The sequence below is a fragment of the Entamoeba invadens genome (assembly GCF_000330505.1).
Source record: "Entamoeba invadens IP1 unplaced genomic scaffold scaff_1105074725885, whole genome shotgun sequence".
Taxonomy (NCBI): Eukaryota; Evosea; order Mastigamoebida; family Endamoebidae; genus Entamoeba; species Entamoeba invadens.
Window position 1 is genome coordinate 20670 of NW_004443720.1, and position 17333 is coordinate 38002.

The 17333-nt window shown below is 29.2% G+C and overlaps 5 protein-coding genes across 5 annotated transcripts; 2 read left to right on the plus strand and 3 right to left on the minus strand.

Moving 5' to 3' along the window:
• Positions 1-8376: 8376 nt before the first annotated feature.
• On the plus strand, positions 8377-9171 carry EIN_046390 (hypothetical protein; the record flags this gene model as incomplete). Its single annotated transcript, XM_004261119.1, has 1 exon — positions 8377-9171. The coding sequence occupies one exon, from the start codon at positions 8377-8379 to the stop codon at positions 9169-9171; it is 795 nt and encodes a 264-aa protein (XP_004261167.1).
• Positions 9172-10976: 1805 nt separating this feature from the next.
• EIN_046400 (hypothetical protein) lies at positions 10977-12365 on the minus strand (the record flags this gene model as incomplete). The annotated part of the gene is made up of 1 exon (XM_004261120.1): positions 10977-12365. The coding sequence occupies one exon, from the start codon at positions 12363-12365 to the stop codon at positions 10977-10979; it is 1389 nt and encodes a 462-aa protein (XP_004261168.1).
• Positions 12366-12979: 614 nt separating this feature from the next.
• On the plus strand, positions 12980-13483 carry EIN_046410 (MYB, putative; the record flags this gene model as incomplete). Its single annotated transcript, XM_004261121.1, has 1 exon — positions 12980-13483. The coding sequence occupies one exon, from the start codon at positions 12980-12982 to the stop codon at positions 13481-13483; it is 504 nt and encodes a 167-aa protein (XP_004261169.1).
• Positions 13484-14367: 884 nt separating this feature from the next.
• EIN_046420 (hypothetical protein) lies at positions 14368-14909 on the minus strand (the record flags this gene model as incomplete). Its single annotated transcript, XM_004261122.1, has 2 exons — positions 14368-14612; positions 14666-14909. The coding sequence occupies 2 exons, from the start codon at positions 14907-14909 to the stop codon at positions 14368-14370; spliced, it is 489 nt and encodes a 162-aa protein (XP_004261170.1).
• Positions 14910-15001: 92 nt separating this feature from the next.
• EIN_046430 (GTP-binding protein YPT1, putative) lies at positions 15002-15745 on the minus strand (the record flags this gene model as incomplete). The annotated part of the gene is made up of 2 exons (XM_004261123.1): positions 15002-15502; positions 15566-15745. 2 exons carry the CDS (start codon positions 15743-15745, stop codon positions 15002-15004), a joined length of 681 nt encoding a protein of 226 aa, XP_004261171.1.
• Between the last annotated feature and the right edge of the window lie 1588 nt (positions 15746-17333).

Here is a 17333-nt window from a genome sequence, read left to right on the forward strand (position 1 = left end):
CTATAATTCTAAAAACAATATAAGAAAAAGGATTAATATCAATTGCTGGTAATTTTGAAAATAAAATATGGAATGAAAGAAATTATAAAGAATTTAATAATACTATTGATAAAACAGAATAATTTCATGTTGATTGCAAATATTTTGACATTAGAAAGTATTGTTTATTTTATTGTAATCTATTATTAGAATTTTTAAAGAAGGATTTAATAAATTGAAATATATGTGTTTATCAAAAAAATAAATATTGATGTTGATAATTATGTAAGTGTACAATCTTTAGCAAATAATTATTTTAGAGAACGAGTATATACAAAAATTCAAAACTTATATGAATATAGTGGTAAAGTCAGAGTATTTATACAAAGAACAGTATATAGAGGTAGATGTATGACGAAAAAAAATGGCATTAAAATATTTAATTGTAAGATTATGATGTTTTTTGTTATATTTAAGTGCAATTTATAGATTGAAGTTGTGTATTAATAAACCCATGATAATACCACTAGAATCCCTTAATCGTACCTTATTAAATCATTTAATGACAGAACAACAATAGGATCGACAAATAAAGGATATATATCAGCACTCATTCGATGATAATAAAATGGTAGAAGATTTAATTAAAAATCAAGAAATTGAAAATAATTATTAGATGTTATATGTGGAATGGATAAATAAAATTTGTATAGTGAAGAAATTGAAAAGATATACAATTTACGATTGATGTATAAACAAGAAAAGAATCCAATACAAGAGGTATTCTAATTAATTATAAATTCATCATATGGAGAGACGATTCAAAAACATGTAAAACTTTACAAGTCTGTTCAATTTTCATAAATTAATGGAAATTTTTACATTTTTTTTGTTCTTGGTTATTTTTGTTTTAATTTAGAATGTAAGTTTGTTTAAAAAATAATTAAATTTATAAAAACGTGGGAAGATCCAAAAAATCACTTATTAGTAAAATTCATATTTTAAAAAAATATAATTTTACCATACCAATTTTGCACCTTTTGTCTATTTTTGTTTAACTTTTGTTGAACTTTAGTGTTGAATTCAACAAATTTCAAATTCAAGTTTTCCAGTAGAAATCTAATACAAATGATATTTTCAAGTTCTAAAGTTCGTTTTTTGAGAACAAAAAGTATTATTAAACATTTATAAATGTATTATAAATAATCAGAAACTCAAAAAAATAATTTTCTTGTAATACGAAATAAGTCGAAATAATGAATTAAATGTTTGAAGTCAACTTTTCACTCTTTTTATACATCAAAAACACAACAATAAATAAAATTATTAAACAACAAAAAGTTTAATGAAATTAAAAAAAAACAAACCGAAATATGTAATTGTTTTACTGTATATATTTGTCGTATTAATTACGTTTTGTAAACACCAAACTGTAACTTTTGTGTAATTAAACTTGAAATTATATTGAAAATATAACTATTTATTTTTCATTTTATTTTAAAAAAATCAACAACCGTACAATTATAAATGTAGTGCATTTACTTATCATTCATTTCAATTAATTAATTTAATAGATGTTATCAAAGAGTCCGTTACAACAATTTTATATTCCAATTTTTATATAATAAAAAGTAAAAAATATTTTAACAGGGATTTGTTTTTTAACTTTTTAAAACACATATTTTAACATATTATTCTTTATTACAAATAATAATATTATAACCTTATCCCATATGTGTCATATATAACACTTTGTGTTTAAACATATTAAAATAAATATCATCTTTAAAATAAACGATGACAATTTTTTAAATAAATACAAAAACAAAAATCTCATTTTTCGTTCCAAAAAACAAAAATTGTTACAAATTTTTTCCCGTCACTTCGCAACGGGTTTGTTTTCAAAACAATATTTGTAAAAAAATGTTTTTAAATATTACAAATACGATACTTGACTTATAAAAAGCGTTTATATTATTGGCCAGTTAATAAATCCATTTTCCTTCCACAAACAAATAAATCAAAATTGTTCCAAAAAGTGAGCGAAAACGGAAAATCAAGGGTTTTTGTTTTTTTGAATAATAACAATAAATATTAATTGATTATGTTTTACATTGTATTTATTTCGAAGTTTTGGAGCATTTCCCAACCAGTTTATAGACTCCCTATAAATCCAAAACAAAAATCAAAAAAATCTGCTTGTTTAGATAAATTATTAATTGTGGAAGAAGAATCTCCTAATATATTATTACAAGTTCTTGATTCGAATACTATTTATATTTATCATATTATTATTGAACCATTTGTTAATCATGTTTGTAAATCATTAAGAAGCAATGATGAAATATTACTTAATTGGAAAACAAAGGATGGTATAATACATAAGACTACATCATCTTCAGATAAGATTATAAATCAATTAATTAACAAAGAAACAAAGAAATCTAAATCGATGATCTAAAAATTAATAAAGAATTAATGAATATCTATATCGAAGCTGTATCCCAACTTAAGTTATTATTTTTGACATCCATTAACATAATATTAACATTTTTCAACATGGTATACCCATATATTACCAATAATTATTCAATATGAACTGTTTTTCAAAAGTCTGTACTGGAATGTCCCTATTTTTTGCATTTATTTTGTTTATTATTTTTGGGAATCGTTTTTTTGTAATAAATTCGCTTATTTTTTCCAAGTCAACAAGAGAAAAACAGTCTTCAAAAAATATTTTTTTACTTGAAGAATTTTTAAGCATTAAAAAAATTCCATATAAAATTTGAAATAACGGGAGTTTTGTTTCAGAAAAACACGTGAATGATCCCAAAAGTGCATTTTATTATAAAAAGCTGATAAATTTAATGCCAAAAATTTTCAAAGTCGAGTCTTCATTTATAATAATAAAATAAATAACAAGCGCGAAAGTATCGCGTAATATTGATATACCGATTGTGTTGTCACAACAATGACTGAAATATCAAAACACAAAATTATTAATCGTTTGCTCTTATTTATTTTTTCTTTAAAACTCGTTATTTCATTTTCTTTTGTTTAAAGAACAAAACCACGTGTTTTTTTTAATTAAAATGAAAAACTAACGAAACTGATATTTAGTTACAAATTGACACAAACAACAACATCCCAATTTATTAACGTGTTTATCGTTGTATGATTTGACCAACGACGTTGAGTTTGTGTTGTGAAGTATCGAGTTGTGGTCAAATCAAATAATGGGATCGGGTTTTTTGGAAAAGGCTGGCTAATATTCCGATAAATTCCCGATATTGTACAAAAATAATTGAACGGGATTGATATTTTTTTCAAAATTAAGTCTGTACTTTCGATTTTTTGTTTTTTTGTTTTTTTAGGAAAAATAAAAATAAAAAACGGGACTTTAGGAAGTTCTAAAAATATGACAGTACCGACTTTTGAACTACAGTTTATATGACATATTGTGGTTTTTATATTTTTTTCTAAATAATAAATGGATTTACTAAATAATCAAAATAAATTTTTAGAAACAAAAAACACTTCAAAATGTAAATCAAATATACAAGATTTAAGTGAACACAACAAACGGACTGAAAGTTTTAAGAAACGAAGTTCCAAGATGTGTCTAGACCGAAGATTGAACAAAGTATTGACACGTATAATAATATAGCATGTCAAAGACTCAAAATTCTAAGTCATTTAATTATATACAAATTGTTAAAGATATAACTAAGAAATATGATTTTGAAAATAAGGAAGAATTAAAACATTGTATTAAAGAAATTCATAGATATATTTATAATAATCCAGAAGTAAATAAGCCAGAAACTAAAGATCTTAATGCTGGTATTTATATTAAAGGATATATTTTTTGTAAAAATAAAGGAAAACAAGAATTAATTAAAAAGAGAGTTCGAATTGGAGAAAAGAGATTAAATAAAGAAATGGATAAAACAATGAAAATATAAATACAAAAATGTCAATGGTTGAGTAAAACACCATGTCAAATGAAGAATCATTAAGAAATTCAGTATCTGAATTAAAAAATAAGCTAAACATATTAGAAGATAAATATAAAAAGATACAGTAGAAAGCGTTTTAGTTTCTTTAAAAAACGGTTTTAATTCTTTACAATTCAGTTTGTTTCTTTGTCTTTTTTTTAAAATTCCAGTTTCATCTTTTTAAATTCCATTCATTCTTTTTATATTTCCATTTGTATTTTTAACAATTCTTTTTATTTCATCACTTTCCCACATTTTCAGGACACTCACACTCGTTTTTTGTCATTTCTTTCTATTTCACAAACTTTCTCAAGTGTATTTTTAAAGTTTCTTGTCTCTCAATTTTATTTCTTTTCGTTTCAAAAAAATACAACCGAATGAGTCAATTAAAGATTATCTCTGGTTGTAGTTTTACTCCATATTTCTGTCCTGCAGAGTTCCATTGTTCTAATTTCTTCATTTGGGAGGGGAGGATGTGTTGAACGAAATCATTTAAAAGGTGAGTTTCTTCTTCTTTTCTTTGTGGTATATTCGCTGTGTTATTTAAAATTCCCGAAATTGTTTCTTCATTGATGTCTTCGACTTGTTCAATACTTATGGTGTTCTCTATTTCCATTGCAGTTCGAGCCACACTTCTGATTTGGTTATTGATAGTGTTGGGTCATATTCATAAACTTTTGTGACTAATTTTTGAAATGGCTCAACTCTAGACTTTCTTTTAAAGTGATTCTCTGGAAGAATTGATTTGCTTTTCCTGAGTAGACTAAGTAGTTTGTTGATGTTAACAATATTGATCCCAACAGTAGTTGAATAATATGTTGGGTTCTCGTCATCTCCATGTATTCTGAATTCGGATATTAATTTTCTTTTGGCACTAAGAGAGACCCTCACATATGGTCGCTTTTCAGTAGTCATTCTGGTGCTTGTTCTTGGTCTTCTTTGGTGTGTAAGTTGGAGAGGTGGTATAAACGGATGTGTTGGTTCCACATTAGCTACAGTACCTTCCCTTGGTTCGGAAGAGTTTTCTATGTACTGAGATTGTACAAATTGTTCTCTGGAATCAATATATTCAAGAGTCATATGAATACGTATTTATTATTTTGTTTAAATATTATATCTTTATCGTAATTGGATTTTTTTCGATTTTTTGAAACGAAAAGAAATAAAATTGAGAGACAAGAAACTTTAAAAATACACTTGAGAAAGTTTGTGAAATAGAAAGAAATGACAAAAAACGAGTGTGAGTGTCCTGAAAATGTGGGAAAGTGATGAAATAAAAAGAATTGTTAAAAATACAAATGGAAATATAAAAAGAATGAATGGAATTTAAAAAGATGAAACTGGAATTTTAAAAAAAAGACAAAGAAACAAACTGAATTGTAAAGAATTAAAACCGTTTTTTAAAGAAACTAAAACGCTTTCTACTGTAATAAATGATTTAATTATTCCAATATTAAAGGCTACCTTGAAGATCCATTAAAATGCTTGGGCTGACAATAATTATTTAAAGTCAAAAACATACTTAAAATAATTAAGAACTGGTAACAAAAGGTTTGAAATGCGTGTCAGATAATTATAAATATTAAAAATAATTAATTAATTATTTTTTATGTTAAAAAAGTGATTACAAAAAAAATTATTTGGTAAACAAAAAAAATAATTGTACAGTAAAACCTCCCAAGAGCTGGAGGGCGTGGTAATTTTGTTCTCTCAAGAGCGGGCATTTTTAGCCAATCAAACCTTAAAAACCGCTCGATAGAGAACTCTATTTATAGTTTCAGTCTAAAAAATGCCCTCTCTTCAGAAGTACCGCTCTTGGGAGGTTTTACTGTAGTTATTTTAAAATATTCATATTTAAACAATTGTATTTCAATTTAAAAATGTAGTTTTTGATATTCACACATACAGTTACCAATATGACAAGACATGGAATGATAAATAAATAATTAACAATCATGTTTAAATGTAATTTTTGATGTAAACATAAACCAAAGATAATAATTGTTTTTGACATATTTTTGATTTATGAATATATATTTTCGATTTAAAACGGGTGTGACAATTTTAATTGTGTAACTTCATTAAAAATGATTATTTTCCAATAACTCACTGTGGATAATAACATGTAAATAACTTTATTGAATATATATTATCTTTTTAATTTATTATGTCTGATTACACACATAAATAGCACATTATGAAAATGACATCACAACTGTTTTTGAATAGTAAAATAATAACATGATAATACAGTTACTTTTAATGATTGTATTTTGATAATTAATATAACATGATTTACTTATATACTTTACATGCTCATTGTAAAAATGAATTAATTTATCAAACATGTAAACTTTTTGAGTGTGTAAACATATAATTTCAAACTAAACAAATACAAAATTATTATAGTATGAAAAGAATGTAAATAAATATTTTAATGACTTGTTGTTCACAACCCATTTGTACATGTTACGTTAAAATTAATTATATTTATTGGTTAATATAACTGACAATTATATTAATTTTGTTTAAGATAAATAATCAAATATACATGCGAACAAATTAAAAATGTTGATAATAAACCAATTTGTTTTTTTAATTACATTGGTGTTGTCTCTTAGATACGATTAAATATATTTTATCAATTTAATTAAAAATATTTTTTTATTTTATATTAATATAATTCATTTTGAAAGCAATTAAATGTCAATAAATATTTGTGTATTACTTAGATTATATGTGCATCGTTTTATAAATCCAAAAGACAAACATTTATGTTTTAATTCACTGTTATATATGATCTAGAGAAATAACTGTTATTATAGATAAATATGTATGGAATTATTTTTTAAAATAATCATTAAAGTGTATTCATTTTTGTTGAAACAACTAAGTTAATGTACCACAACAAAGAACTGAAATCAAATTTTTATTTTTGTATCGTCTGCTTTTGCTTTTTGATGATAAAATATTTATTTTTATATCTTATGTATATATGTGAGAGAGAAGCAAGTTATAAGCAAAAATGTTCTAAACTGTGTTATTCCAGTAATTTTAGTGTAACGATTTTAAGTTCAGGTTTGATGTTACACGATTTCACACTAAAAATTTATCACGTTTTATTTTTGACATTTTATAAAAATGAAATGTTGTGATTAACAGTGAAACCTAATACACAAACTGTTGTTATTAAATTATTGAAATTAATAATCAATACATGTTTCTATTATATATAATAATGAGTGTTGTGGTAATACTAAAATATATATGTCAATTATGTGTTTTTGTATGAATAATAAAAAAAAACGATAGTTAAAAAAAATAATCGTATATAACAATTTTTTAATATGTAATTATCAATAAAAAGTTGTTGAATGAAAATTGTGCACATCGACGTAGTTACACAATGAACTTGATGATAATCGTTTATTTTTGTTTTATGAATATCATAGTCATTGCACAAAAGTTATTATTTACAAACAATAAAATCAATGTAATAAACAACTATAATTTAAGTAAATATTTAATTTGAGAATTATTATAGTATCAACACTGTTGTATATTTGATTTTTTTGTTTATTTGAACGTTTGATTGCGTAGATAACTTCGTTATGAAAATTGATAAAACGATATGTTAAAATTAATGGTGATTATATATAATCAATTCAACAATGTGTAAATTCAGAAAAAAAAATTGTGAAATTTTAAAAAATATTTTTTTGTTATTTGGTAAAGAGGAAAGTTAAATACCGATGTACAACAAAAATAATTAATTCGACCCAAAAGATCTTAGGATTACTTGGGTCGTGACAATCTCGAAGGCCGCCTTAAGATATTATTTAATTACAAATAAACTAGATAAAGATGAAGTAATTAAAGCAATCAATGAATATAATTACATCGGATCTAAGATAGAAAAGTAATTTACTAACTATATTTTTAGATTCTTTAAGTAAGGTTGTCTCTGAAAACTATCTTATAAAATTTGGTTCTAATATTTATGAAAATCCTTGTTCAAAAAATCTTGGTCAATTATCTGATTAATCTATAGGAAATGGAAGAAAAATAGAACGAAACAAAGAAAGCTTTGAATTTAAAAACTCGTTAAATCCATGTCTTTCATAGATCCTGAGGATTGAGGACATCGAAAGTTTCCGAAATCGGCAGGATCTATTTACTACTGTTATTTTTCAAATTTGTCAATATTTTCTCTTCACAAATTGTTATTTGTTTGTTTTTAAATTTTTTTAATTTATTTTTTAAATTAGTAACACTAATGATATTTTTTAATGAATTAACAGATTTGGTTTTCTTCCCTTTTTTCATTGAACCATAAAAATAAAACATCTAAAACTTTTTATTAAAAAACTTAGGATAACCGAACTCAAAAAGAATTCGCATGGATAAGATTCAACGTGGTATTGTGGATTTGGTGTCAATTGCAGTAAACCCAGAACCATTTTTTGAGCCGAAGCTTGATAAAATAGAAAGTTCAGTTGACGGTTTTATTGGTATCGTGAGCAACAACCAATTGTACTTAAACTCACTAGCAAATGAACGTGTGACAGGTTATACCAATTTACTCATCACATGTGTTTGCTTGATTTCCTCAATAATATTGCTTTCAACAAAAACACATGGATTCTACCAATTCATTCGCAAATTTTTGATGATCCTTTTTCATTTCACAATGGCATTTGGGTCGGTTTTTGGTTTCACTGTCCACGCTTTCACTATCAACGCACAGATCTTAAGCGGACTATGGTTGGCGTTATACGCAAGTTTAATATTTGCGCTCATGTTCCTTTTCTTCCAAGCTTTCTGGGAAGTAAGCGCTTTGACATTCATCATTATGTTACCATTCGTTCTTTTGGGAGCCTACTTCGACCTCATTTTGTGCTGGACATATGACCTATTCATATGCATTGGTGCTTTTGCGGTTGTCTTTGGGTTCTTCATGGGAATCATTCACTTCTCAAGATCCTTAAAATCGGGAGCACACTTCTGCATGTTTGTTTCCGACTTAATTGCACTTTGTGGCGTTGCTGTGCAAGCAACCCACTTCAGGGTCGGAGACTGGGACAAGAATGCTTTCTTCCATCTTGCTGTGGCAATCTTCATACTCGTTTCTTCAATTTCGCTTTCTGTTATCCTCAAAAAAGAAAGAACCTCAAGAAGAGCCAAGTCAGATTAAATTACTTTTTGGTTTTAGTTTTTATACTATAAATTATAGTATTTTTATTATCAATTTGATCAATTTGGAGTGCATTTTTAGACTTTTTCTAGAACTACCATCTGTCGACCAATAAAAAAATAATATGTTAAGGAATTTAGACCTCAGTGAAGATAAATAATTTGTTTAAAAACAGTCATCATAATAAAAGACAAAAAGTTGACATTAGAGTCTTCTATTTTGTCTGGGCTTTCGGGGACCAATGACAATTGTCATATAAATATAGTAAATATGTTATACAATATAGTAAAATGAGGAAGGAACAAAGACGTTGGCAAATTCCATGTTGTTATAAATAAGAGATACGTCATCCCAAATAGTGAGGAGTCATGCCTTATCATCGCGCTGCAAAAATGAGAATGGTCAACTGAAACTTTGAAGATAAGGGTTGGCCTCAGAACTACGAATGACAAATGAAGGGACACCCACACACAAACCAAAAGAACACCAAAAAAGACGGCCCAAAGGCAAAGACTCAACAAAAAAAGCCCCAACAACAGATTCAAAAGCAACATGTTGTAGAGGACAAAAATAAAGACCCATCGACGATACCGGAAGATATCAAGGAACCAACTGAAAAGCTTTCTACTATGTATGTTGAAGAGAAAAAGTTCCCAGAAGGTGAGATAATGCAATACACACAAGAGTGGAACTTGAATAGATTCACCGACGCAGAGAAAAGAGAAAAGGAAAGACAGTTGGTGAACATTGAAGACTATAGAAAGGCCGCGGCTGTCCACAAAAGTGTTAGACAGTGGGTACAAAAATGGATGCGTCCAGGCGTTTCTGATATTTTTGTTGCACAGAACATCGAGAAAAAAGTCAGAGAGATGTGTGAAGTTGAAGGAGTAGATACTACAGTTGCCGGTATGGCTTTCCCGGCTGGGCTGTCTGTTAACAACTGCGCTGCACATTACACACCAAATCCAGGAGATGCTATCAACATATATAAGGCGAACGATATGGTAAAGGTTGACTTTGGTGTTCACTACAATGGACATTTGATTGACTCGGCGTACACTGTCTGCTGGGATCCAACACTTCAGCCCGTTTTGGATTGTGCCAAAGATGCTACAAACACTGGTATTAAGACCATTGGTGTCGACGTCAGATTAGCGGACGTTGGAGATGCCATTGAAGAGGTTATGAACAGTTACGAAGTCGAGATTAATGGAAAGACTTACCAATTGCAGCCGGTCAGAAACTTGTCTGGACATATGGTTGACTCATACACCGTACATGCAGGAAAAAGCATTCCCATTTGTAAGGGAGGTCCCCAAACAAAGATGGAGGAAGGTGAAGTCTATGCTCTCGAGACCTTTGCGTCGACTGGTAAGGGAAGAGTAGAAGACTCTGGACCCGCCTCACATTACATGATTGACAAAAATGCGTTCAGTGTCCCCGTGAGAGACTCCAACGCTAAAAAATTGTTACATGCGATGGACAACAAATTCAAGACACTTGCATTCTGCAGAAGATACGTTGCAGATATGGCTTTTCCGAAGTGGCAATTGCCATTCAAATTCCTGGTCGATGATGGGTGTGTCAATGCGTACCCACCATTGTCCGATATCAAAGACTCGTACGTCGCACAATTCGAGCATACCATTTACTTGAAACCAACTTGCAAAGAGGTCCTCTCAAGAAGCTTTGATTATTAGGCGACTTTACTATTTGAACTATAAGTTATAATAGTTTATTACAATTTTATTTGAATTTCACATATTCACACAGTACACTCTTAATTACATGAAAAGAAGAGTCACTTAATGTGAAGAAATAATGTCTGACGCTTTCATATCTTTCATATAACTGAGCACTGATGTAATATTTTGTTTGGCACTTATATCACCCTTTTTGGCGTTATTGAAATATTCAATAAGGACTGGGATCAGGCCTTTGAATTGGTCGAGTTCATCTTGGTTCACGTCAAACTTGAAACTCTCCAGACGCTTCAGTTCAATAATGGCGTCGTCATACTTTTGTTGTTCATTCAATTGATAAATTTTGTTCATTGAAGTGGATATCACAACAGAGGTATTTTCCTCGGAAATGAACTCGGTGATGTCGACGGAAATTTCAAATACTGCAATGTAATCGACAGCTTTGGCCTGGAACGATAGTTTGGCTTGGACGACAAAGGAATTGAGTTCATTAAAAGTATTAACGTTGTCAATTTCACACTCGAAGGTGATTGGAGTAGAGTCATATATTTTTGGGAAGGACATCGTCTTAATTTGTTTGGCGCACTGTGCAGTGAAAATGTCAAGCTTTGCATTTTCACCAACGGTGCGTGTCTTCACAGCAAATTCCATCTTTTGCGTTGAATCTTTTAAATCAATTGACATGACCTTCCCTGATGTTTTATTTGCTATCGTCCGATATGCCCCAACAAAGGACTCACAGTCTCTGAAGTAGAGAACATCAACAGTTACATTTCTGGTCAATTTAATGATCTTATTGATGTTCTCGTCTGTCGATTCTATACCTTTATTACTCATCCCATCAGTACAAAATATCACTTTGCCGTCGTGTTTTCGACCAGCAAGGACTACCGCCAACAGTAACCCAGACAACCCCGCAGTCCTCCCACCAACATCGATTTTATCAACTTGTTCTTTCATTTGTTCATCGACCTGAGATATGATAGGAACATCCGGATAACTCTTTGCACAATTCACTACACTATCAAATGACAAATCAGATGAAACGGGCTTGTTTTTTGATTCGTCGTTTCCTATTATTAAACAATCACTCTCAAAGGTTACAACATACACGCGGTTACCGGGCTCACTCTTAACCATTGCATCAATACCCCTTTTGATGTTCGACCGCATCGCCTCAATACGATTTCCACTCATCGATCCGGAATTATCTAAACAGAAGACAACCGTCCTTCCAGTCTCTTTCACTGGCTCAGAACTCTTTTTTAATAACAAGACACTGTGATGCATTTCTATGGGTTTTTTGGTGTGTGGGGCCCGACAGATCTGACAGAATCCTTTTTGGGTTAAAATGCCGTGGCAAGAGGTGCAATAATTAGTTGTGTCGGGAACACACTCATTTGTGTTGATACTGGCAAGGTCCAATTCAAAGCCAACTTTTTCCCCTTTCTTTATTTGTGTTTTGTTGATGTTGTTCACAGTCGACTTCATTGTCTGTTTATAACTTTTTTATTAGTTTATTATTTATTAAAAATATGCATCATTTTCTTTTTTTCATTAGTTCCGTATCTGGATTTTATAGTTTTTGTTTTTACTCAAACTTGAAAAGAAAAAGAAATAGTTTATTGTAGTTAATTACATTTTTATTAATATAATAGTTTAATTGAATATAAAAATTTACATTTTCAAAAACACTTGTTTAACAAAAATGTTATTGAAGTGTTATTTATTTATTATTTTAACTATAAATATGGTAAATTTTATTATATGGTAAATATCTATAATAACAATTACAAAACAATTTGTTTATTGTATAATCAAATAAAATTATAATTATAATTATAATTATAATATAAATATGAAACATTAAATAAATAACAAAAAGTTACATTCATACTTTTATAGATTTCAACAAAATAAATAAAGAAGAATGTAATAAAAGTACAGCACTGTACGTAAAATGCACACTAGCAAAACACCACGAAAGCGAAAAAAAAGAAGGAAAAGAACAAAATAAAAAGGAAAAAAGGTACGGAGTTGTATAAAAATAGAGAAAAAATTTTTTAGAGTATTTTTAAAATGAGCTAGAAATTAAGTATATGAAGATGTCCGACCAAACCCTTCAACTTACTCCAAGCATTGAATCACTACTTCCACAATTACTCTCTCAAACTAACGTCCAAGGCATTAAGGCTCAATTTAAAAAGACTAAGACAATACTAACTTGGACTAAAGAGGAAGATGAAAAATTACTGAAAGCAATTGACTTATATGGACCGAATAATTGGGAACTAGTAAGCCAATTTATTGAACGAAGAACTAAGAAACAATGCAAAGAACGTTTTATGAATAAGTTTGACCCAAACATCGTGAAGAAGCCTTGGACCGTTCAAGAAGACATGACACTCTTGGAAGCTAGAAAAGTCTATGGAAATCGATGGACTGAAATCAAAAGGTTTTTACCTGGAAGAAGTGCAAATCACATTAAAAACCGATTTTTTAGTCATTATGCTGATGACGTGAAAGGGTCCAAATTAACAACCTTTAAATCTGCATTCAGCCCGGCTCAAACAAAATGTACTGTTGTGTATTCAACGTTTTATTATTAGTGTTAATTGATTACATTTTCAAATATCTTTTTCTTAAACATTATCACAATTCGGCTTTTATTATCGTCTGGGTTGCTTGTTGCTAAATATATACTTTTAACATGGTCAACATAATTGAAGTTTGAAACTAAAAATTATAATAAAAATATCTATATATTATCGTTTTCGTTGTTAATATGGTCTTATGGTTCAAATAAGAAAAAACATTCTCTGTTAATTAATAATTGAAATATTAAAATTTTACTAATTTTTATCCTTTAATATTTTTAAGTTCAAATTGTTGTATTTGGAAGACAACATAGTCATAATAATACGATAGTTTTTATTAAGTATCATATAGTACAAGGCAGTTCTATTTTTATTAATCATTTCTATTGTAAAACGGCAAATTAAACTTTAAACAAAATGTTTAATACAAAAATAAAAAACACTGAAAAAAGATTTAATTAACTATATCCAATATATAATAAGAATTAATATTAATATAGTTTGTTTGCTAAAAAGGTATATAATTTATTATTATTAGATAAACATATTAGTTTCAAGGTGTTCAAACTCGAACCGAATGAATAATACAATTCATATTTACACATTAATTGTAAAGAAAGTGTGGTTGAAAGTTATAACGGAAAGTCAACAATCCAAACACCCCTTTGCACTGAATTTTTGAGGCAATAAAGAAGCACAAATTAAATTTTATTTGACTAAAAAGATGTTTTTGTAACCCAGTTTGAAAGAACATTTTTTAATAATAAAACTCCATAAGCAAAAAAGTTATCGGATACATTAAAGGCACGAGAACAGTCACTTAATCTGCGTCGACAACTTTTTGTTAATAATTTCTTCTATTGATACAAATTGTACTTTTATAGTAAACTGTATAATCACAACAAACCATCATCATCACCCAAAGCAGGGAGTGTTTCAGTTATATGAGCAGTGAAGTTGTCTGGCATTTTAACCTCACCGGGTTTTGTTCTGACTTCAACAACTTGGTTTGTTGTCAATAAAATGTTTTCTACCATCTTAGAGATGTTATTCTGAATGGAAGGGGTGTTCATCAACTGTGCAAAAATTGGTCGAAGGTCCCACTCTTCATTCGAAGATGAGTTTGCCGTCTGATAACTGTCTGTCTGTGAGTTTGTATAATTACACAGTATTAATAAAATATTATAATCAAACCTACTAATTTGAGTCTTAGTGTGTATTTATTGGCTTGTTTGAGAGCAAGGACAAGATCGTCGTCGTCACAAAGAGTGACCCAGTCGCCCTCTGCGTCGAGGTATTTAAGCAGAAATCTTGGTCTAAGGCGCATGTTAGTCAAATTGAATTTGTTCTGAAAGGCGGTGTAAAGTGAGTTAAGGTCCAGAGTAGACAAATCGACGACACGGATATCATTCATATACTCCAGTTTAAACAAGACCATTTTTCTATAATTATGAGTTCAATAGTTTCTCGAGTTTTCAATTAGTCATTCGTTGAATTTCAAATAAAAATACAAAAATCTTGTTAAGCAAATTAGCAGCAGTCTGTTGCGAAATCAAATGGCTTTTTGACTTCAGTGATAGTGACTTGCTCAATTTGAGGGTTTGGTGCTGGTTTTCGTGAAGTGAAAGCAGTTCGAGTCAATCGTTTAGTATCGTCTTGAGGGTTTTGTGCTTGTTGTGTTGATTGAGGATGGGTTTGAGAGTCTCTTACTTGAGAGACTATAGTATCAAAGATAGTTTCAATATTAGTCCCTTGTTTTGCAGAACATTCACAGTACATCATGGAATTTTCTATGGCATATTTCTCGGCTTCTTCAACAGGGACTTGTCTATTTGCACTTAAGTCACACTTACACCCAACTAACATGAGTTTGGCACTTGTGCTTTGGTTCTGTTGGAATTCACGTACCCACCCCGGAACAGCAGAAAAAGTCTCTTTGCGAGTGATGTCAAAACAAAAACACATTGCGTGACGACCACGGAAATAGCTTTGCGACATACTCCTGAACGCTTCTTGGCCTGCAGTGTCCCACTATATTGTTATTTTTTTGATTATAATGGCGTTTTGTCATAACACGCAAATGCTAAAACAAACGAGTTGGAGATTCACAAATTCATCTCCATGTTGGACTTTTTTGACACTCACATCGCATGAAACAGTGGTCTTCTCACTCAAGTTAAATTTGTCTGTTATAAAACGTTTGAACATACAGCTTTTACCAACAGCAGAATCGCCACAGAGCGCAACAGAGACTAAAGGCAATTTGGTCGTCATTATAAGTTTCTTTCTTAGTTCCTTCTTTTTGAGTCCTTGAAATTTTTTTAAAAGTTGTTGTTAATCATTTTGAATAGTCTTTGTATGCTTTGTTTATTATTGTAATTGTTCACTATGGTTTGGGACCTACATTGACCACCACCACCTCTTAAAATAGATTTATTTTTTCTATTTCGAATCATATTCAAATTAAAATTATAGTAAATAGGAAACTTGGATAATATTAGGTCTGGTTCCCGAATTCAAAAAATGCCGAAAATTCACCTCGAGTCAGTGGAAACCGAGTGAGACGGAGCATTGAAAAGAAGGCTCATAAAGACGCACTCAAACAGTCTGTTTGTGCACCGTTTCACCCACTTTCCAAGTCCTCCCTTGGCGCGGATCCCCCCCTGACCCCCCCGCAAGCGGGGGGGAACCACATCAGCGTCCACACAGTACGGACAAGGAAAGTGGGTGACATGGGGACGCACAAACAGTGGCTGAAAAGTGGACTTCCTTCAAAAAACACTCGCGGTAAATATTTTTTTTTGGTAAAGGTGGTGGTCAATGTAGGTCCCACTATGGTTTTGATGAATTGCGATAATAAAAAAATATTTAGTGTACAGATAGCGGAAAAACCGGGGACCAGACTAATTTTAGCTATTGAATATTAAACGGATTATATACAATAAAACGGGCAAAGATATAAATAAAAGTATAATTTTCTTATTATTTAGTATTAAAAACAGTTATTTTTCGGGATAAAAAAATGAATATGTTGTTTAAAGTTGAATGAACAACAGCTTGATGTGAGCTAGAATAGTAAGTTTATTATTATTTATTATTATTTAATTATAAAATATTATTCTTTTGTTCAACCTTGTTTAACTTCAACACAACCATTCAATTAAATCGTTCATCCATTTTTCAAAGAAGTCATTGTAGTCTTCTCTATTCACTCGGTTGATTCAATAAGTCACTTTTCGTTCAGCATTAAAAGTGACTCGCGCAATAAATGAAAATAAAGCAAATAATAAACAAATTATTGGAATGTTAGGCATTCAGTAAATCATTGATAATTAAACGTATTCAACAATAAGAGATAAATCAATATAAAAAACAAACATTATCTTGGCTCGGCTGAGCATTAACAAATGAGACAACTCAAATGATTAATTAAGAGTTTCATATTTAATATTTTTTTTTCTATTTTATTTAAAAAAACAGTGTGTTTATTAATACTTGGTCCCTGGTTTTTCCTGTATCTGTATATATTTTAATTATAAAACTATTGAATAGCTTTATTTTATAAAATGTATTATAATTTTAATTAATTGTAATAATCTATTATATGGAATAAAATTTGTTGTTTTTATCTGTGAAATGTTTTACAAAATGTTTTGTAAAACAACAAAAGAAAAATTGGTATAAAAAACACTAATAATTAAAAAGCCTTTTATTAAAAATAATATCGTTCAAATTTGAATTAAAATGATACAAATTATCGTTTTATATCACTTTTTATTAATTTTTTAATAAATAAACTAATCACACAACAAAATAATTAAAGTTTTTTGTTATTAACAAAACGATAATTATTTACCCTCAC